The following is a 22391-nucleotide window of genomic DNA, read 5'->3' as shown; positions in this document are numbered from 1 at the left end:
TTTTGACAATTTTCATTGACTTGGCATAGTGTGTGTATTGCACACATTTTAAGTGCGTAAAAAGCTTAAATTTTGCAATTTTTTATTTTTTTATTCCTTCATCCTTCTCTCTCCTTCCCACACTCCCTTCACTATCCACCACCACCATTTATGCAACCTTCCTCTCCATTGTCATTTCAGAATGTAGCACATGAATTTAAAAAAAAAATTAAAGCAATTGTTATAAATGGTAAGATGAAGAAAATATCATACACATGTTATTCAACAATATGTAGCCTCAATAATTTGCAATATAATTTTGAAATATAAAAGGCATTTCAGTTATTCTCATATTTTTTTGTATAACTTTGAATTTGAAGCTATAGAAACTTGATTCAAGCTTGTTGTTTTTTAATCTTCGGCTTCCATTGTGGCACATAAGCTTTTACCCCAATCTTCAATTTTTGAAATCCTAGCTTTTGGCTTTTCATTTTTGTTGGTCTATGAAGCTATGGATCTGGTCGAAGAAAAAAAAAGAAATGGTAGATTTAAAGAAAGGGATGGTGATAGTGATTATGGTAGCTAGGTTACGAGTAAAAGCTTGTGATCCAAATTAATGTTAAATTTGATTATTATGATAGTTTGATTTGAAGGAAGGGGATTGAGCTCCATTGAAGGCATTATAAGGGGTTTTGGCTTGCTCTGTAATTGGGTTTTGAGTTTCTTCATCTGGACGGTCAGGGGTTGATTTTGCTGAGCCAGAGGTTGGCTGCCCATCGTCTCCATTGTGGGAGCCTGGTCGGAGAAAGGGAGAAATAGCCATTAGGTTCTAATGGGTTAATTTTGTACGGAGAGTTTTCTTGCAGTATGATAAGATTGGTTCATGTCTAGTTGGATTTGGAGGAAGAGATAGTGGTATTGATGATGTTAAATTTGAAGAAGATGGTTATGGTGTTCAGAGAAGGAGGATAGATGGAGATGGTGGAAAGAAAAAGGTGTTGTAATTTCTTTTAATATTTTTTAATTATTAACATGTAATTTTTAAAAGTTATTAATTAAATAGCTCTAAAAATAATTTTTATTCATAATATATCTTTTAATAATTATTTATGATACCACATGTCTTTATTTAATTCTTTACTTAGACGACACATCATCGGAGAGTGCGTTAAACTCTCCTTAATATTTTTGTTGATTGTAAAAAAGGTGTCAAAGTGACACAATAGAACCCGACATGAGGTGTCTAAAATGAACAAAGCCTAGTTGAGGTGTCTAAGTGAAAGATGGTGGCAACTTTAGGTGACCATTGATGGGTTCCGCCTTGATTAATGGACTTGTTATGCCTTTACTTTATATAAATCATACTAAGCGGCGTACCTTTTGCATGGTGGTCAGCGACAAAATTTGAACATACCACATATAACTAGCTTTTTGTATGAAAAGCTAAAGGATACATAATAACTATGTTGGTTGGACTTAATTAGAAAATCCTTCATACATCATTAAAATGACAACAATAACATAATAAATGAACAACGAGCAGCAAGCTTATAACTAGGGAAGCAATATTAAAAGACAACATGACAAAACATTGATTGAAACAAAATAAAAGTATTAAATGCTCAATCAACATCCTAAGGATGCGCACCATTCTCTTCACCCCCATTGCCATTGTTGTCATTAGCATCAGTTTCAGTTGCAACTTTCTCATCTGCATGTTTATTCAGTTGTTTCTTCCTTTCATCAAGTTTAGTTCGCAGAACATCAAATAGATTTAACAAACTTCGAGTTTCTCTAGCATCAAATTCATTGATGCTTTTTCCCCTAACAAGTTGGTTGAAGAGGTTCATCATTTCCTTCTCCTCAGCGATTTGCTCTATCTTGCTAATATATTTTTCCTTGAGCATTCACTTTCCTTTGAATGTAGGTTTCATAGAATAAGAGTGTTTGACTTATATATATAGATGCCCAATAGGACCATATAATTAAATAACCAAAGTTGATTGAGATAATTTGACCAAATTGAGACATAAACTAATTGCACAATCTGAGTTTTAAGGTATTTATTAATTATTTTTCCTAAATAGATGTAGTAGGTATTTATTAATTACTTTTCCTAAATAGGGGGAGTAGGTATTTATTAATTACTTTTCCTAAATGGATGTAGTTAAAATGCTAAAATCTTGAAGTTGGAGAAATAGTCATATTTCCATAATTAGAGGGTGTTTGGATTGACTTAAAAGTTGGTGAAACGTACGTTTGAGTTAGTTTTTGACTTCTGGAAGTGTTTGGCAATTATAAAAAATAACTTAAAATAAGTCAAAAATGATCTAAAATAAGTTAGGAAGTGTTTGGCAAGGTCAAAAATGGCTTAGAATAAGTTTAAAATGACTTAAAATAAGTCAGAAACCAAAGACCTACTTTTTTATTTTTTGACTTAAAAGTCATTTCAGTTTGACTTTTTATTTTTGACTTAGAAGCTACTTTTTTACGCCAATGCAAATGGGTTCTTAGTATATTCAGAGTTGGAAAATGCAAACGGTCAACTTTCTATATAACATCTTGGGTGTATGATGTATGTATGTATCAATATTGTAAATATCACCTGTTCATGAGAAACACAGCCCTTTACTTCTTAAGTTTACTTCTAAATATCTTAAGTTTAATTTCTTGTTCTTCTACTAAATTAGTAGGTCTTGCTAGAACTCCATTAACCTCAAATACAAGTGATGATTGATCAACGCCATGCATGGAAATTAGACATACGAAACTTACCTTGGTTTGATTACCTGAATTTTGAGGATGTACCTTTGTTTAGCATTATCTTTGCAGTGACATACATCAGTAATATTTTCAACTTCACCAATCAAAGTATAACTACCTAATACCGTTTTAGTTTCACATTCCATATCCTAATGACTTCAATCTTGCAGAACTGTTGCAAATCTTATGGTTTCATAAATAGCTATAATAGAAAGCTGTTGTTAACTGCAAAATAAAACTTTTATGATTGAAAGATAGTGAGCAACTCTATTTCATGTATACAATTGTTTAGTTCTTTAATAGGGAATTATCCCCAAACTGACTGAATATAATTTATAGCAGCAGTAGTAGTGAAGAGATATGCCATTGCTTGGAACTACATGTTAACTTGTGCCAATTACTTCGGTCAAATTGCTTGCAGGAGGCACATTGCTGTAGCCAGTGGGGCCATGATTTCCGTCCAGATTACAAGAATCTTGGTATATTAAAGACTCAGTTTCCTAATGTTCCCATGGTCGCTCTAACAGTATGTAGTAACTCATAGCTTGAAGAGAACTAGTGTCCTTTGTTTAATTTATCAATAAATAATTTCTGAACAGCAGCTGGACTTGGATGCTTTTTTCCAGGCAACTGCAACAAAGAAAGTACAGGATGATCTGATGGAGATGCTTCACATTCCAAGATGTGTTAAGTTTGTTAGTTCAGTGAACAGACCCAACCTTTATTACATGGTATAGCTGTACTAAAGTAAAGTAAAATTATAACGTTTGCTGCAGTGGTCATCTTATGTTTCAAACTATTTGATCCATTTTGCAGGTACGTGAGAAGTCATCTATAGCAAAGACAGTGGTTGATGAAATTGCTGAATATATTCGAACATCATATCCAAATAATGAATCTGGGATAGTTTATTGCTTTTCCAGGAAGGAGTGTGAACAGGTACAGTGCACTAGCTCTGTCTTGTAAGACTCCATCTCCTGTGCTAATTTTTTCTTTAAATATGGTGTTAACTGCACTTGGGAACATATGTCTAATGGTTCTTGATTGGATGTGCTATAGTTTTACAGAGCATTCTGTGCTAGAAGTCCACTGCTTGGGTATCTGACAGAATTCTTGAGATCTGGGTATTGCTTAGATGAACTAATTATATTCATTTGCTACCATTGTGCTAAAGAAGGAAAAGAGTGATGAGTATTAAGGGATTATAGGCCTATTTAGTTTGGTAGGAATATCTAAATGATTATCTCTAAGACACTTTCTAATAGACTATAAAAGGTTTTGGATGAAATGGGAGTGCTTTTGAAGGGGTGGAACAAGATTTTGTAAAATTGCAATGTAGTATTTCATCTCTAATTTCTTTTTAGTATACTTGTGAGGTGCTTAATTGTATAGAGGATTGTATCTCTTTTGTTGAGAACCATATTTTGGTGTAGGTTCTCTTCTTTTTGGCACCACGGACACCATGGTCATAAAAAAATAAATATGGACTTAAAGTTTTCTCTAGTTTTGGAGCTTAATGATAGAAAATAAAATTATTCATAGTTTCAATCGTTGTGCAAAAAAGAGCAACAAGGTTCATTCTCATTGCATTTAGATATATAATTATGGTAGATATAATGTGGCTAATCTGGGAATGTTCTGTTGTTCTACTTTCACTTGGTAAAACATTGTGGTTTTGGTCACACAACGAACTGTAATATTCTGTGGGGAGGTGCATAACTGGTTCAGATATGGTCTATTGGTTAGAGTATTAACGCCGGAACCCCGGAACATTCTGAGCTCATTATCTTTTTGTTTGGACTGGCAGCTCTCACAGAAAACAAAATTGGTTTATGGCATTGCCTTCCACAATTGTGTGTGTGTGTGTGTGTGTGTGATAGAGAGAGAGGGAGAGAGAGAGAGAGAGTTTTTCTTAAAACGGAGTAGTTAGTCTAGTTTCACTGCAAGATGAGAATACAGCAATGTTTATCCTTCCAGAAGTGTGTTTTTATCTATTAGCTTTGACAACATCTACTGTACATGGCGGTTAACAATAATCTAGTCTTATCCCGCGGCAATTTTGGTCAGTAATGAACAGTATAATAACGTTATAGGGTAGTAGGTAAATAGCATGTCATCCTTGTGTTCCTTGCTATTACTTATTCTGACCCACATCATATTCGCATTGTGGTGTTTTGACTTCCAATTCAATTTTGTTGTTATTGTGACATCTCGAACTTTTTTTTTTCACCTTCTTATTTGATGACAAACTGTAGGTTGCACAAGAATTACGTGAAAGGGGAATTTCGGCTGATCACTATCATGCGGATATGGACGTAAATGCTCGTGAGACAGTTCATCTAAGGTATGAAAATTTTCTTTGATATTTCTGTCTGTTCATTCTATATATACAACTTCCTTTCGCTGTAATTGTTTATGAATATTTTCTTTGCAAACTGGTGTCTTCGTTTGCCTTTATAGTGATTTCCTTTGCCTTTTTTTATATGAAGTGGTAAATTTTATTATTGTGAGGGAAAAATCTCCCGTATACCAAAAGTAGAAAACCTTCTAAAACAATATAGTTTTCTATGAATGACACTCATTCTTCTATACATAAAGGAACTTCATGGGTGCACTAAAAGGAAACAATACCCTTATGGGTGAAATTCCCCAAACTTCCTATGTCGTGTTGGGGTAAAGGTTCTTTGAGTCAAATAGCAAGTGTCATTGGAGTTCCCATATATGCTGATGAATGCACTGCTAAGCAAACAAGGATTTCCTATGCACGTATGCTCATTGAGGTGAATATTACACAATCGTTGCCTGACAAAATCGTTGTGATGGATTCTACTGGTAATACATTTGAACAAGAGGTGTCCTATGATTGGAAGCCTAAATTCTGCCCTAAACGTTCAATGGTAGGACATACATGCACAAAGCAAATACCACAAAACCAACCTCCACAACCTAGGAAGCGACAAGATCCTAACAGAGTTGGTAAAGAATGGAAACCTATTGGTGTGATTAGGGAACCTGCAGACATACCTGAAAGCTCAAAGCAGAATCAGATAAGAACCACTCCTAATCAAAGTGTGAAGGAAAACTTGGCCCAAAATGAGACTAGTCCAGAAGGTAGAATACACCTCAACACAATGAATTGAGAAACAACAAGCACTAGTCCAGAGTTTAACCTGACTAATTTTCCATTACTGGGATCCTGGCCAATGAAGAAAGAAGGGGATGGAACTCATAGAAGATCAAGTGGACAAGTGCAACTCCCTCCTGATAAAGGAGGACTCAGAAAGAGTATCTAATGAGTTGGATTATATGGAATGTGAGAGGAATAAATAAGTGGTATAAGCAAAAAGAATTGAAACTCTATCTGCGGAATAAACACATCAAACTGGCAGCATTGTTGGAAACTAGAGTCAAAGCCCATAAGGCTCCTCGGGTACTTGCAAATGTATTCCCTGGGTGGCAGTCACTCAATAATTATTCATGGGTGATAAATGGTCGAGTATGGATGGTGTGGGATCCAAATTTTTACCAGGTTACTCATATTAGATCTACTGCTCAATCAATTCATTGTCTGATAAATGGTATCACTGGAACCCTGTCTTGCCTTATTACTGTTATATATGCTTTTAACTCTATTGAAAATAGAAAGGATCTGTGGGCAGAGTTAACACTTATTGAACCAGGGGTGGACAGACCTTGGTTAATTGCTGGCGACTTTAATGCTGTGTTATATCCAAATGACAGGCTATGTGGTGCTCCGGTTTCTTTAGGTGAAACTCAAGACTTTTCCAATTGTCTTCATACTTTGCAGCTAAATGAAGTATCATGGAGAGGAGATTATTATACCTGGAATAACAAGCAATTGGGAGCTGATAGATTTTGTAGCAGGATTGATAAAGTTTTTGGCAATATGGACTGGATGATGACTTGGGGACATGTGGTTACTACTTATGAGCTACCATACATCTCTGATCACTCTCCTATGCTACTCACAATTGAGGATAATCACTGGACAGGCAAGGCACCCTTCAGATTTTTCAGTGTATGGGCAGAACACAGTACTTTCATGGACAAAGTTGCAGCAATATGGCGTAAACACATGACTCCAGGAACAATGGCTAACATTTGGGCAAAGCTGAGGGCGTTAAGGCAAGTATTGAAAGTTTTGAATAGGGAGGAATTCATAAATACTATCATTAAGATAAATTCTGCTAGACAAGAATTGTTGCAAATACAGGAACAAATCATCCAACAGTGCAATGATGAGTTATTACATAAAGAGAAACAAACACTTCTGAATATTGAGAAATGGAGTCTTGTTGAAGAAAGTGCTTTAAGACAAAAGTCCAGGGCCAAATGGATAAAACTTGGAGATAGTAATAATAAATACTTCACAGCTATGATCAAGGAGAGAACTAACAAGAAGCTAATGCTTGAGCTTACTTCACTCAGTGGCACTAAATTGAATACACCAGAGGCTATAAAGGGGGAAGTGGTGCAATTTTATAAGGCACTAATGGGGTCCAGTACTATGCTTCTTCCTGCTGTAGACAAAAACACTATGAAGAAAGGACCCACAATTACTTATGAGCAAGGAGTTGAATTATGCAGAGATGTAATAGATGAGGAAATCTGGAATGCACTAGCTTCTATTGGAGATGATAAAGCACCTGGAGTGGATGGATATAATGCCTACTTTTATAAGAAGACTTGGAGTATCACCAAAGATGACATATTGATGGCTATTAAAGAGTTTTTTCAGACCGGAAAACTTTATAGACTAGTTAATTGCACTGTGATCACACTGGTCCCTAAAACTGCTAGTCCTATGAATATCAAGGAGTACAGACCCATAGTGTGCTGCACTATCCTTTACAAAATCATTGCCAAAATCCTAGCTGCTAGGATGCAGAAAATTATGACACATATAATCAGTGAAGCCCAATCAGGATTCGTACCAGGGAGAAAGATTGCAGATAACATCATTCATTCTTTCCACTGAACTTGTTAAAGCATATTCTAGGCAACATATTTCTCCAAGATGTATGCTAAAAATTGACTTACAGAAAGCTTATGATTCTGTGGAGTGGTCATTTTTAGAACAGGTTCTGGAGAACCTATGCTTTCCTCAGAAATTCATCCAATGGATCCTTGAATGTGTGCATACTGTGAATTATACAATCATGGTAAATGGTGATACTACACCCCCTTTTAATGCTGCGAGAGGGCTTAGACAGGGTGATCCCATCTCTCCATACTTATTTGCTATATCTATGGAATACTTAAGTAGATGTCTTGCTGAAGTTAGAGAAATAGAAGGATTCAAGTTTCATCCTAAATGTGGCAGATTGAATATAACTCACTTATGTTTTGCAGATGACCTGCTACTTTTTAGTAGAGGGGATCAGAAATCTGTAAAGGCCATATATCAGTGTTTCCAAAAGTTTTCCCAAGCAAAGTTACCATTCTCAAAAAAAAAATAAAAAAGTTTTCCCAAGCATCCGGTCTGCAGGCAAACATGACTAAAAGTTCCATATACTTTGGTGGTGTCCCTGACCAGGTAAAAGTTGATATACCCCAGCAGAGTGGTTTTGGATGTGGTGAAATCCTTTTCAAGTATCTTGGTGTCCCTCTTTTCACAAAGAAACTGACTATTATGCAATGGTCACCACTAGTGAATAAAATTGTTGCTCGAATCTCCTCTTGGACTGCTAAGACACTCTCAGATGCAGGAAGAATACAATTGGTTCAGTCTGTTCTCTTTGGTATCCAGGCCTACTGGTCCCAGCTTTTCATTATTCCTACAAAAGTTCTTAAACTTATTGATTCATACTGTAGGAGTTTCACTTGATCAGGAACTAATACCATTAACAAGAGAGCATTGATAGCATGGGAAAAAGTTTGTCTTCCTAAGTCAGTTGGTGGCATGAATCTTATCTATATTAGACTGTGGAATCAAGCTGCTATTGCCAAGACTTGTTGGGATCGAGCTCAAAAAACTCATAAGTTGTGGATCAGATGGATTCACTCTTTCTATATAAAGATTCAACATTTCTTCACTGCACCTGTACCAAAGCAGGCCTCATGGATGGTCAAGAAAATCTTTAATGCTAGACTGATTTTAGAGCAAACACAGAAACAAAATGACCTGACAACTATCGGCAGCCTATATCTGAGCTTACTTGGAAATAGACCTAGAGTACCCTGGAAGGGTTTGATGTTCACCAACTCTGCAAGACCAAAGGCCATTGTTACAATGTGGCTCCAGATACAAAACAAGCTACCAACTAGTGATAGGTTGGCTTCATGGGGGATGGATATAAACCAACAATGTACTTTGTGCCAGCATGATTTTGAAACCAGAGATCACTTGTTTGTATGTTGTGAGTTCACTAGAGCTATTTGGAGGAAGTTGTTGACGTGGATTAAATGGTCGGAGTATACCACAGATTCTTGGGACACTCACACTGCCCAGTTCTTCAAATTGATGTATACAGAATATAGTCATGCAGTGTGGATAGAAAGGAATCGGAGAGTATTTGAGGGAAAAAGTAGAAGTTTTGAATACATTGCTAAAGACGTAGCTTATATGTGTAGTATGAGGGCTCCTAAGGCCATTAACACTAGGATTCAACAACTTCTCTTTCTATGAAATTGTGGCTCCTTTGAATTTTTCTTTTTTAGTTAACAAACTGTGATGTAGTTTGTTATGAGCTGTAAATACCATTTGGTGATTTATAAAAATATAGTTAATTACCAAAAAAAAAAAAAGGAAATAAGCTAAATATATCAGGAGAATTTTCATGTAAACTACCACTCCCATGCCATTTCTCCTTAGAAAGACTAATTAAGTAAGTAAAAGTATATCCTCTTTAGTAGCTTAAGCTTTTAAGATGAGATGGTCACACATTGAAGTACGGTCGTAGATCTCGCAGAGGTCTTGGATTTGAGTCTCACCACCACTCATTACCACATAGAATTTTCACATGCATGACCCATGAAAAAGAATTAGGTTAGCATGTGATGGGTGTATTGAAGATATAATTAAGTAAAATAAAATTCTACCCTTTCTAACAGTTTAAACATTCACACACTTTAGCAGTTTAGTATCTTACATTGGTTGAGGGAATGAGATGTTGTCTCATTATATGATCTGGGACAATCCTCACCTGCTACCATTTGAGGTTGAATCCAAAGTCCATTTTCTTAATGTGGTATCAGAGTCGTGTTTATTCATATTTTTGGTTTATCCATTGTTGGGCCTCCATGTTATGTTGTACATGTCATAGATGTCCAGTTTTAGGCATGCGCGAGTGGTAAGTATCCCAAATCAAGTGAGGGATTAGGTTGTTGACTCCTTATATGGTTTTGAGCAATCGTTATTTCGTTTGAATGTCCCACATTCCCTGAGCAAATGGACTATTGTCTCCTTATATGTTGTTGGACAATCCTCACCTTATGAGCTTGTTTTTTGGGTTGGACTAAGCCAAGAGGTTAATATTCATAACATGATTTCAAAGTGAGACCCATCCCCTATTTTGATTTACCAAATGTTGGGCCCTCGTGTTATACTATCAGGACTCTAGATATCCATCCCTAGGCATGTGGGTAAGACAAGGAGGTTAGAATGTTCCACAAAGATTAAGAAAATGGGTTGGTCGTGGGAATGCTTACCTCATGAGCTAACTTTTAGGTTGAGTCGAATTGGAGGGCCATTTTTTCTTAGCAGATATCACATGTAGTAGTCGTCTCATAGCCTTCCACTTGAATAAGAATCCTCTTCGCATCCAAATTTTGGTTAGTTATTTACTAGAGTTGGTAATTATGATAATATGATTTGCTCTTTTTATTGAAAAACTTCCTTCTTAAAGTTATCTTTTGGGAATGTTCTCAAGCTAACATTAGATATCTAATCTACATGTTACTTTTCCTTGCATCTATAAGTGCATCCTCCATATCCAAGCTCGGAAAGGCCGCTTACGTGTTTGTATCTTGTTCACCATTGAAGTGTCCGCTCTTTCTCACCAAGTTCTGTGTTTTTATAGTAGTAACCAAGGTGAAGTTTTATATAATGTGCTGTGTGCCTTCCATAGTTTATTTGGCTCGAGAGTCCGTTGTCAGAGTGTTTTGTGGTAAAGTATACTTGCCAGTTTCTTTTCCTGATATTTAGGCTTTGCTATGGGCAAGTAGTAGGATTATTTTCAGGTATACTATCAGGATTCCTCCATAGAGAAGGATCAGAAATTACTATTTGTTAGGAGTTCCTTTTTTGCTTTTTTTTTTTTGCTTTGTCGTGAGGACATCCTGTCAGCCCTTTGTTTCACTTAAGTTTTTTTTTTTCTCTTAGGATGTGTCTAGTTTTAGGCAACTACATACCTAGTGTAAACCCAGAAATGGGGTCTGGGGTGGGGAGGGTGGTGTGTACGCAGCCTTACCCCTATCTTGTGAAGATAGATGTGTCCAGTCTTAGGAAATGATCAAAATGGTCCTTACTGTATAGGGGTTGGATGGTTTTGGTCCTTGATACATAACACCTAATAGAAATAGTCCTTTTAAAGTATGATATAAGTTATCATCTTAGGTCGTAAGCCCTGAAACTAACATTTCTCTCCCAAAAAACTGTTCAAATTAATCTCAGATCCAAATATACCACTCACTTTCTCTTCTTTGTCAAAACAAATAGACAGGCCGCTTACCGGTGATAGGAATTCTCCGGTGATAAATAACATGAAATCTTGAACTTCAAAACTGCTTGACGACCCTAAAACCCACAAAGAAGCATTAAGCACAGACAAAAAAGCGAACCAAAAAGAAGTAAAAATAAATTTTAAAAAAAAGTCCCAACTTCAGGTTTGAAGAATGCATGAACATAGAGAATACCACAGAAAGAGGAGGAGAAAGGCAAGCAAAATAAGAGCAGAAAGAAATGAATTTTACTTGCATGGAATGGTATTCCTCAAGGCAGACATAGTTTGTTTTAGTTTGAAGTTACTATGTCTTCCTCCTCAAGGAAGACATAGTAACTTCAAACTAATTGATATAATCATCTGAGCAATGTATCCACTGCATATTCCAAATTGTAGTGTTTTCAATTAATCAAGCTTCTCGATCTTCTTCTACAACGGAGAAGGTGCAAAAATGTGTGATAGAAATTCTTCAACTGAAATGCCTTAAATTCTAGCATCAGGTAAACTCGGATACTCCCAGTGTTAATCTCCCTCTCTCGGTCGAAAAATAACACGGGGAACTACATTCCAGCACCACCCTCCACCATCTCTCCACAAACTCCAGCAGACGACCCGTCAATTTTTAAGGAACTGAAAACATGAATAATGGTAAAATAGAAAAAAGAGAGTTCTGAAGAGGAAGCTACGACAAACAAAGGTGAGATTAGATATGGCGGTGGGGGATAATTTAGAGCCTGTTTGGATTGACTTAATTTGGATTTTTATCTTTAAAGAACTTTTGTGGTGTTTGGGTATGATAAAAAAAAAGTGCTTTTAAAAACTTATTTTAAAGCCAAAATAACAAAAATTAGCCAAAAGTCATAAGTTAGAAATCCTAACTTGTGACTTTCGGCTTATAAATCATAAACTAAGTCCATCCAAACAGGCTCTTAGGCTACAAAGTTTGGTATAGAAGAAGATAGAATAGCTTCCAGATGCTTTTGATTTCTGCCATTGATAGTGGTTATGTGTTTTGACAGAGAAGAGTTGTGTAACTCAGCGTTAATTTTAACAGTTTTTTGTGGAGACACATTTGTTTAGGGCTTAAGGACCAAAATTGTCAAATTTTACCATATATTACTATTTTTATAAGGCGTCATATATGAAGGACCAAAATCATCCACCCCCCCATACATTAAGGACCATTTTGATCATTTTCTCTTGTTTGGTGTAAAATGTTTTGCTTGATGAGATCATTTTCTTAGTCTGATGCCTTGTATCATTGAGAATATTTATGGGAAAATATCTCACCTTAATGATGGTTTTAAGTCATTTTCCCTTATAAATATCTCAATTGTTACTCTATTTCACATGTTTTAAATAAACACTACTGTTACTCTTAATATTCAGAACTAGTAAATGGAGAACATTCTTCTTTAAAATTATTAAAATAGAACTTTTCTTGTATTTTGATGTTATAGTATTTTTTATATAAATTTGTTTTTAAGAGTATATAGGTTATTCAATTGTAGTTTACCTTTTGTTTTATTAAAAGAAAAGGCAACATAACAAATCATAACACTATTTTCTCCTAGTTAACATAATTTCATTTTACAGATTCATTAATTTTCTTTTGAAATTTTACAATGGTTAGTTGATTTTTATCATCTATATGCATGGTTACATAGTGTCTTTAATTAGAGAGTCAAATGAATATTATTCTCAATTTTCTTCTTTGCAAATTACGTTAGTATAACACAATCATCAAAATATTAAATATTTTTTAAAAATATATATATAACTAATGTGTTTATCAAGAGCAAAGGTTCCATAATCATATGATATACCAATAAGTAATATGTAGTCATTATGTGTTTTAAAATTAAAATGTAATCTTCCAAAATCCAAATTTCATATGTAAAATAGTTATGATAGTGTTTTGGAATTGAAATTGTGCACAAACAAAACATTAAGGATCCCCGTAAGGATGAAAGAGAAGTAAGGGATAATGGGGAAAAAGTTCAAAAAAGCACTTTGGTGTGAGAGGAATAATCATCATTGTGTATCATATAACTGTAATTAATTGCTAGTTTTAATTCTATTATTTGACTTTCTATTTTCTTTTTACTCCTGTTAATATTAACATTATTATGACAACAACAAAAAATCATATAAATTTTTAGGCTTGATCTCTTGGAGAAGAAAAGATTTCTTTAGAGAATTTCTAAATAAATGTATTCTGTAAAAAGTTATTTGTGAATCTGCAGTAGTTGGATTTACATAGAGTATGTACTAACAAATACTTATAACAATAACTTTACAGAAACATAAACAACAAATTTAAAACATGTACTCAAAAACAACAATTAATATCATAAGCATAAATTAATGACGGTAAAAAAACATACCAAGATCTGTAACAATAGAATGAAACAAAAAGGAAAAATCGAGCTCACTGAATGCACGGTGTCTCCTTAAGAAAATTTGTCCCCTCTAGTATCCGAGGTTAAAAGAAATAGATACTCTTAGGATGAAACAATTTTATTCACCAGTGTTGTGATATTAAAACAACAGTGTTAGTGAGCCACTCAAAAGGAGCAAATTATACAAATATTTAATTGTGCAGAAGAAGAAGAAGTTCAGAATCAAATATTTAATTGTGCAGAAGAAGAAGAGGATGTTCAGAATTTTCGTTGTTTTAAAATGAGAGGAAACCCCTCTATTTATAGACAAAAAAGGGTAGTGTGAACAAATGCTTATTGTGCCTTACCGGAAAGGTCACAACCTTTCATAAATGTTGCAACATTTAATAAAAGTAGCAACTTTTCATAAAAGTCACAACTTTTAATAAAAGTCGCAACTTTTCGATAAAAGTCACAATTCTTCATAAAAGTCACAACTTTTCATGAAAGGGGAAGGATAGTTTGGGAAATAAAATAAATTAAACGGGAATCCTGGTTTGTGGTGGCGCCACGTAGGCGGGTCTAGGGTTCTCTTTTATATATGATATATGATTATCGCCGAGAGATCATCTTATGCTCCATCCCCACCTTCTGCGTTTATTTCAAATAACACAGCCCTTAGTACACAAAATTATCACTGAGACATCAACCCTTGCCCATGCTTCTGCTATTACCATATGGTATTACCTACTTCAAACCCAGCTAATTTCTTGAAAATGATCTAATAAATAGTTTTCCGAAATTATTATTTATCAAAAATATTTAATATTATAAAACACACCTTAAGAAATGATATTATCTACAACGTATACAACAACAACAACAACATACCCAGTGAAATCCCACTAGGTGGGGTCTGGGGAGGGTAGAGTGTACGCAGACCTTGCCACTACCTCGTGCGAGGTAGAGAGGCTGTTTTCGAAAGACCCTCAGCTCAAGTACATCGAATCCAAGTAAAAGGTGAGGGAAACAGTGTATAAACATACCATCCAATACGAAAGATAGTATACAATCAACAAAGGAGGACAGTAACATCAATAAACAATGAGAGAAGTGAAACGCATTAACAACATAAGGCCATAGGTATCATAGACAAGAACTGCAAGTGCAAGACTAGGACTACTACACACGCTAACAACCCCTACCCTTGCAAGGAGAGACAACACGCTAGCCCTACTAACCTTCAACCTTAATACGCGACCTCCACTCCTTCCTATCTAGAGTCATGTCTTCGGTAATGTGAAGCTGAGCCAAGTCCTGTCTAGTCATCTCTCCCCAATACTTCTTAGGCCTACCTCTACCCCTCCGCGTACCCTCTACAACCAGCCCCTCACACCTCCTCACTGGGGCGTCTGCGCACCGTCTCTTCACATGACCAAACCATCTCAGTCTCGCTTCCCTCAGCTTGTCCACCACAGAGGCCACTCCCACCTTCTCCCGGATAACTTCATTCCTAATCTTATCACTCCTAGTGTGCCCACACATCCATCTCAACATCCTCATCTCCGCAACCTGCATTTTCTGAACATGTGAGTTCTTGACTGGCCAACACTCCGCTCCATACAACAAGGCCGGTCTAACTACAACTCTGTAGAACTTACCTTTAAGTCTAGGTGGAATTTTCTTATCACACAAGACTCCAGAGGCAAGCCTTCATTTCATCCAAGCAACCCCAATGCGATGTGTGACATCATCATTGATGTCGCCACTTCCTTGGATTACAGACCCAAGATACTTAAAACTTTCTTTCTTAGGAATGATCTGTGTGGCAAGTCTCACTTCCACATCTGCCTCATCCAACGCATCGCTGAACTTGCACCCCAAATATTTTGTTTTGGTCCTACTCAACTTAAACCCTTTGGACTCAAGCGTTTGTCTCCACACCTCCAACCTCGCATTAACTCTATCCCGCGTCTCATCAATCAGTACTATGTCATCCGCAAATAACATACACCATGGGACCTTCTCTTGAATAGACCGCGTCAACTCATCCATCACCAAAGCAAATAGAAAAGGGCTAAGGACTGATCCTTGGTGCAACTCCATCTCAACTGGGAAATGTTCCGAGTCACCTCCAACCGTTCTAGCCCGAGTCTTGGCTCCACCGTACATGTCCTTTATCGCCCTAATATAAATCATCGGGACACCTTTAGCCTCCAAGCACCTCCAGAGGACATTATCTACAGCGTATGAGCTGCCAAATTGTGATTTTCTTTTATTATTGTATCTGTATGGTTATAATTCATGGTATCAGTTTTTTAATTGTAAAATCCTATTATAATTCAACAAGTAACTTATGTTTGATGTCATAGGTGGAGTAATGGAAAGTTGCAAGTCATTGTGGGGACGGTATGTATCATGAAGTGCCTTGACTTCTTACTTTTTTATGGCAATTATCATATTTGGAAGTGTTTTTCTTTTTCAGGTGGCATTTGGTATGGGAATTAACAAGCCAGATGGTTAGTAAGTTACTTTTGACTTCTCTTACCATATAAATTCATACAACATTTAGTATGGGAATTAACAAGCCCGATGGTTAGTAAGTTACCTGGTTATATCCTTTTGACATGTCTTATCATATAAATTCATACATCATTTGGCATGAGAATTAACAAGGTAGATGGTTAGTAAGTTACCTGGTTATATCCTTTTGACATGTCTTATCATATAAACACATACATTAGTGAAGATATTATTCCTCCCTGCCCCCACCCCTCAGTGTTTAAGAAAGGTTAGTTTAGCATTAGTTTCTTTAAGCAGGTTTGTGGATCTCGCACTATAAACAAAAAGTTTATTTGATAAAACAATATGATATTTGAAGAATTCTATCCCTCTAGATTGGATGATATTTGATGGATTAAGAGTCGGAGAATAAACTTTTCTCGGGTATGTCGTTTTCATTGTCCTAATAATAATCTAGTTATTATATATCGAAAAAGAATTGATCTAGTCTATTGTCTGACATGCGACGTGATTAAATTCTGAGTTCCAATATCTTAGGCATTAAGATTCTATTTTTTCGTGTATGTAAAAAAATTACTATTTATTGATTTCTTAACCATACTCTATCTTCATCGAATTTTTCTTTTTTCTTCAGAGCCAATGTTCCTTTTCCCAATCAAGATACATTGAGAAACATAAGAAAATTAGTAGCAAAATAATTTCAAACCAGAAAAAGTAAGAAAAAGGAAAACATATAGCACTAAAGAAATACCTATATTCTTCAGCAAGACAGCAATTAGTTGACACACAAATATTAACAAAAATAAACTTTCTATTCAATAGCTCTATGGGGTAAAAAAGGACTCTAAGAAAAAATCTTGTTCACTAAAATCGAATAATAATGGAAGTCTTATTTTTTCCAAAACAATTGATGAAAATGTATCCTTATGATTCGTTCAATACTATTCTATTCCAAATATTTGTATTAGTAATCTTTACTTTGTTTGTCGGATCTTTAGTATTTCTTTTCAACCAAAAGGGAGTGAATTTCTTTTTTAAAAAAAAAAAACAGTAACATCAAAAGGGAGTGAATTGCATGCAGAATAAGAGTAAAGGGTAAAAGCAAGTGAAATTAGTGAAAGTTGAAAAAATCTAAAAGCAACAACAAAAAGGTATCCTTCCAACAATCTGGAAATCAGCCCCTCTCAGATATGTGAAGGAGGAAGGCCGAAGTAGGGATGGACATATGGTATTTATCCCTGACGGCCAACTAGAACAATGACAGAGCAGCTGCAGCTAGGGAAGAAGCAGCATCGACGACAATGACAACCGATAAAGTAGGATATGGGGCTGGATTAATGGGGTGGGATATTCCGTTAAAACCTGTTATTATGGGGAAATTAGGTGGGTGGTTGAAAAAATAATGGGGAAAATAGGTGATGAACACATCTGGTAGCAGGACTAAGAAACTTTAATGCTGTTAAAACCTGACTAGCATCCCTTGGAGAACATCTGTTAAAATTGTAAAGTGCACAAAAGTAAAAAAAAAAAATAAGAAAGAGAGCTGATGATGTAGCAAAGCTAGTTGCTGACTATCTTTCTACCGGCATTGGTAGCGCAATGCAGTGTAGACTCTTAACTAGGACAACTATGGTTCAAATAGTTTCATGTGAGAAAATTCAAAAATTTAAGATTCATTGGCGAACTTGTTTTTTATCTTTTTTTGGATAAAGGTTACTGTGTATTCACAATAAGCTCATCATCAAAGAAATGATGAGCATAAGTCAACATTGGCGAACTTGTTTCTGACAGGTCAAACTTCTTTCTCGATTCCTGTCACTTAGTAGAGATGGAAAACCAATCTCAGTTGTTAGTCTGTTTTCTTATTAGATCTTATCAAGAAGTTCGTTTAAAAAATGTACAAATTTCTTACTCATTTAAGACATTCAGAAGCTATTGGAAATGGGCCTTCCCTTTTTCAACAGCTTACCCATAAGATTGCTGGACCACAGGTGGGAATCTGTGTCCATTTTTCACCTAGTTCTCAATACTCGTCTTTCAAGAAATGAGAGGAGTTCTTTTCAAGTAGTCCCCTAATATTTGTAAGCTTTTTAACGTATGAAACAAAAATATACCTAAGCTTCTTTCTTGTGGAATCTGAATTGTACATGTCTATTAGACATCAATTTCCTTTTCTTTTTTTTTTGAAATAGACATCAATTTCCTTTCTTGTTGCTGGATTTTCAATGAAGTAACCTTTAACAATCAAAAACATAATAGTAAATCTTGTTCATTCAATTAATTTGTTATTTCTTAGAGATATTGTCTGCTGATGTGATGAACTCACTCCTTATTCATAGTCAGATTTGTCGTCCATCACAGCTTGAGCAAATCAATGGAGACTTACTACCAGGTCCTAATTCCCTACCCCTGCTCATTTCACACAATATAGGCTTCTCTGTCTAACTGCCTTTCCACAGGAAAGTGGTCGAGCTGGAAGGGATGGACTTCCTTCTGAATGCGTTCTTTTCTTTAGGCCTGCTGATGCTCCTAGGCAGGTAAAAAAAATTAGACTGATGATGTTAACGTTTTAGGGAAAGATGATGTAATTGGTGGCTGTTGTGATTTTTGGGCAGAGTTCTATGGTCTTCTATGAGAATTCTGGATTAAAAAATCTGTATGACATAGTACGATATTGTCAGGTATGGCTGGCTCCTCAACTCTTTATTTTGATGTTTTCTGTACCTTTTTGACTTGGGTAGGATACGGTTGGCTGTTGAAATACAACGACAACATATCCAGTGAAATTCCACAAGTGGTATTTGGGGCGGGTAGAATTTATGCCATACCTTAACACTACCTTGTGGAGGTAGAGAGGCTAGCTCTGGAAGACCCTTGGCTCAAATGCAGCAATTCCAGATACAAAGAAGAAAATATAGCAAGTCACAAGGAAACAGTGTAAATTCTACCAGAGGGGAGCAACAACAACAACAAAGTAGTGCAATAATCGAAACACGATAAACAACATACTTGGATAGAGTATTAAAACAATAATAAATAATGATGGATATCTAAAACAAAAACTATTGTAATACATTTAGTACAAGGTTGGCTGTTGATATATTTTTTCATATTAGTGGTTGTGTTCTCTATATAGATGCCATTCTGGTTCCGTGAGAATCATATGACCTTTTATTTATCTTATTTGTTTGCTATTAAAAAAATCCATTAGTAAGAGATTTCACTCGAAGGATATAGCAACAGCTTGTTCCTGCTTAAAATATTATCCAAATTGAGAATCATAATATTATCAACTATCAAATTGCGCTGTAGAAATGTCCAAATAGACAGAAGATTTTGCTGGTATGGAAGGGTAAAAGTAATCTAATTTCTTAATAACGTTTGAACGTCACCTTACCATATCATATATTTATCTAAAACCCTCACCATATCAGCATCGACACAGACAGTTCAGATGATAAACATCTTGTATGCCTTCTCTTGTACTCCTTTAGTTTCTGTAGTGTTTACTCCTAAAATAATACTTGAAGAATTTGACAGTAAAATTTCATGCAACAAAACTTAATTACCTCTTCTCTGTTTCAGAAAGACTTCTAGACACAATCCTGTATCATTCTTGCTCATTTCATGTGAAAATTCCCATTATAATAGAACTACCTGATTAACCAGTTCTTTTAATCTAGGAATTTTACTATTTATACTGCTTTTTGTAACTTGTGAGCACCCAAGGCTAATATCACATCTCGAAATAGTTCCTAAATCACATAGTGCTTTTTGTGCATTTAGTAATTACATTAGCTATGTCCAGTCAAACAATATTTTGAAAGAGGTAATGCCGCCTGCTATTTTCAGCTGCGCTTTTAGCTTAATTCTTTTGTCATCTTATGAAAATACCATACTGAGAATTCTGCGCTTCTCAAGAGGATATAAACTTGTATAGTCGATGCAGTCTCTTCCTTTTTTGCTGCTACTATGAATGGATAGACCTCCTTTGTGCCAATTATTTATTGATCTCCTACAATGATTAACCAATAGAAAACTTGGTGTCATAATTAGAAAATGAAAAACACACCATATTGAGGTAATATTGAGGTGAGTTTGTTTATACCATACACTCAAACTGAGAACAATAAATGTTTAGAATTTGATGAACAATTTCTGTTCCAAGTGACTATAAGTACAACACAGGATAAGCACTAACTTCGTAAATGAATGAGAAAATTTTCCTGCCAGTTTTTTAGCTCTTACTATAAACTTGCATACTATATTAATGTGAGATGCTCTTAAAGTACCTGGCTCCTGAATACATCTTTTTTAAGCTGTAATCAAATAGTTCAAATACAGTTGCTGACTAGTTAGATTCCAAATGCAAGAGAGCTCGCTGAGATGTTATGATGGTTATCCATACATGTCAAAGTAGGCATGATGTTTCTTGATTGCTTAATCTGTGGTTGTACATGCATTATTTAACCAGTAAGTGACAGTGGTATAACAAGTATATCAGTTTTATGGTTTTGTTAATTAAGAATCAGTTCCCCAAGTTAAAGGGAACTCAATTTCTACTAGAGTTCATATGTAAACAGTAATTGTTAACAATAAGCTGGAGGTATAAATATCTTTTGTTGCAGTCTAAAAGAGAGTGCCGTCGAAGTGCTTTCTTCCGACACTTTGCTGAGCCTTTACAAGAATGCAATGGTATGGTTAACTTCTTAAGTTGGATACTGATGTTAACTTGTCACAATAGCCAGAAGAGCTCCACAACTTCACTTGACCTTCATCTTGCTCAGGAATGTGTGACAACTGTGCCTTTTCAAATGAGATGGAAGAGCTGGATGTCTCAAGTATGTTGTTTTGACTTTTGTATTTGTACCAATCTTCTATTATGTCTACGAGTTGTCTAAAAGCATGGCTTTACCTGTATAGTCTGTCTTTTGCAGTCTTCGCTAGTTATGATAGTTTTAGTTTCCAACCATTTTTTTCTTGGATCCAGTATGATCCTTTTGCTCTGATAGTAAATTGCTGATATAAATGAGCAGTAACAGATGCTCTCCTTTTACAGTCTCCAACATAATTAATGATTATCCTAATAGTGAAATGTATAAGTTGCACTCCAATTGGTGAGCTAGGTGAGTTTTTCTTATATTGTTGTTTGGTTATTATGTCGTCAGTTTACCATTGCATCATTTTCCTTTTCCTTTACTGTTTTTTTTTTTAAAAAAAATACGTCACGGTGGGCGGAGGGAGTACTGGAGAAAGGGGAAATTCAATTAATTAATATCTCATTGTAACAGCCTCTTGTCATCGCGCTAGTTTAAACATCTAGATATGAAATATCCATTAGTTTGATTTAATTGTATTTCATTGTCAATGCTTCACCTATTCTGTTTCTGTCACAGAATCTGATGTTCCTCAAGTGCACTAAAATATGAAGTAACTACTCTCTATAAGAATTATCAACAGAAAGAGAGAGAAAGCACTTGTTTGAAAGCATGGAAAGGAAGAAAAACAGGGAAAATGTTTTCTTTCTCTTGTTTGATTTACAAATATAAAGCGGAAAGGGATAATGTAGAAGAACGTAGTTTTCTTTTGGGTCCAACTATTCAGTTGAATGAGAAGAAAGATGGGTTCAAGTTTTCCTACTGTTCCATTTCCTTTCCAATCTAAACACAGAGAAATGAATAATACTCCCTCCATTTCAATTTGTTTGTCTTACTTTCCTTTTTAGTTTGTCTCAAAAAGAATGCCTCTTCCCTTTTTTGGTAATTCCTTAATTCTAACTTTCCACATGGTATGTTTAAGACCACAAGATTGAAGGGAATTTGGTACATTATATATATCTTTAGTTTAAGACCACAAGATTCAAAAGTTTTCTTTATTTTCTTAAACCCTGTGTAAAGTCAAAATCAAACCAACAAATTGAAACAGGAGTATACAGTAGCAGATCTGCAGAACACAAGATTACGTAGCAAAATACCATTGATCATAGAGGAGCAATGACATCTGAATGGTTTCCAAAAAAGTAGCTTTACTGAGTAAGACACAAGCTCACGAAATGTGAATT

At 35.4% G+C, this 22391-nt stretch overlaps 1 protein-coding gene across 5 annotated transcripts in view; it reads left to right on the top strand.

The window, feature by feature from the left end:
• LOC125841502 (ATP-dependent DNA helicase Q-like 2) overlaps window positions 1–22391 on the top strand; it is a 52456-nt gene that overhangs the window by 22967 nt on the left and 7098 nt on the right. For 3 of the 5 annotated variants that reach the window (XM_049520652.1, XM_049520650.1, XM_049520653.1), the window contains 11 exons: window positions 3164–3268; window positions 3369–3473; window positions 3559–3681; window positions 4998–5086; window positions 16180–16216; window positions 16293–16326; window positions 18670–18722; window positions 18790–18867; window positions 18946–19011; window positions 20959–21025; window positions 21118–21171. In XM_049520652.1, the coding sequence (XP_049376609.1) occupies window positions 3164–3268; window positions 3369–3473; window positions 3559–3681; window positions 4998–5086; window positions 16180–16216; window positions 16293–16326; window positions 18670–18722; window positions 18790–18867; window positions 18946–19011; window positions 20959–21025; window positions 21118–21171 (811 nt within the window). Of the gene's footprint in view, window positions 1–3163; window positions 3269–3344; window positions 3474–3558; window positions 3682–4997; window positions 5087–16179; window positions 16217–16292; window positions 16327–18669; window positions 18723–18789; window positions 18868–18945; window positions 19012–20958; window positions 21026–21117; window positions 21172–22391 lie in introns of all 5 variants that reach the window. The other 2 variants (XM_049520651.1, XM_049520649.1) reach the window with 1 other exon arrangement.

This window comes from Solanum stenotomum, chromosome 10 (genome assembly GCF_019186545.1).
Source record: "Solanum stenotomum isolate F172 chromosome 10, ASM1918654v1, whole genome shotgun sequence".
NCBI lineage: Eukaryota > Viridiplantae > Streptophyta > Magnoliopsida > Solanales > Solanaceae > Solanum > Solanum stenotomum.
Note: the sequence above shows the minus strand (reverse complement) of the source record. Positions and strands in the feature narration are given on the sequence as shown.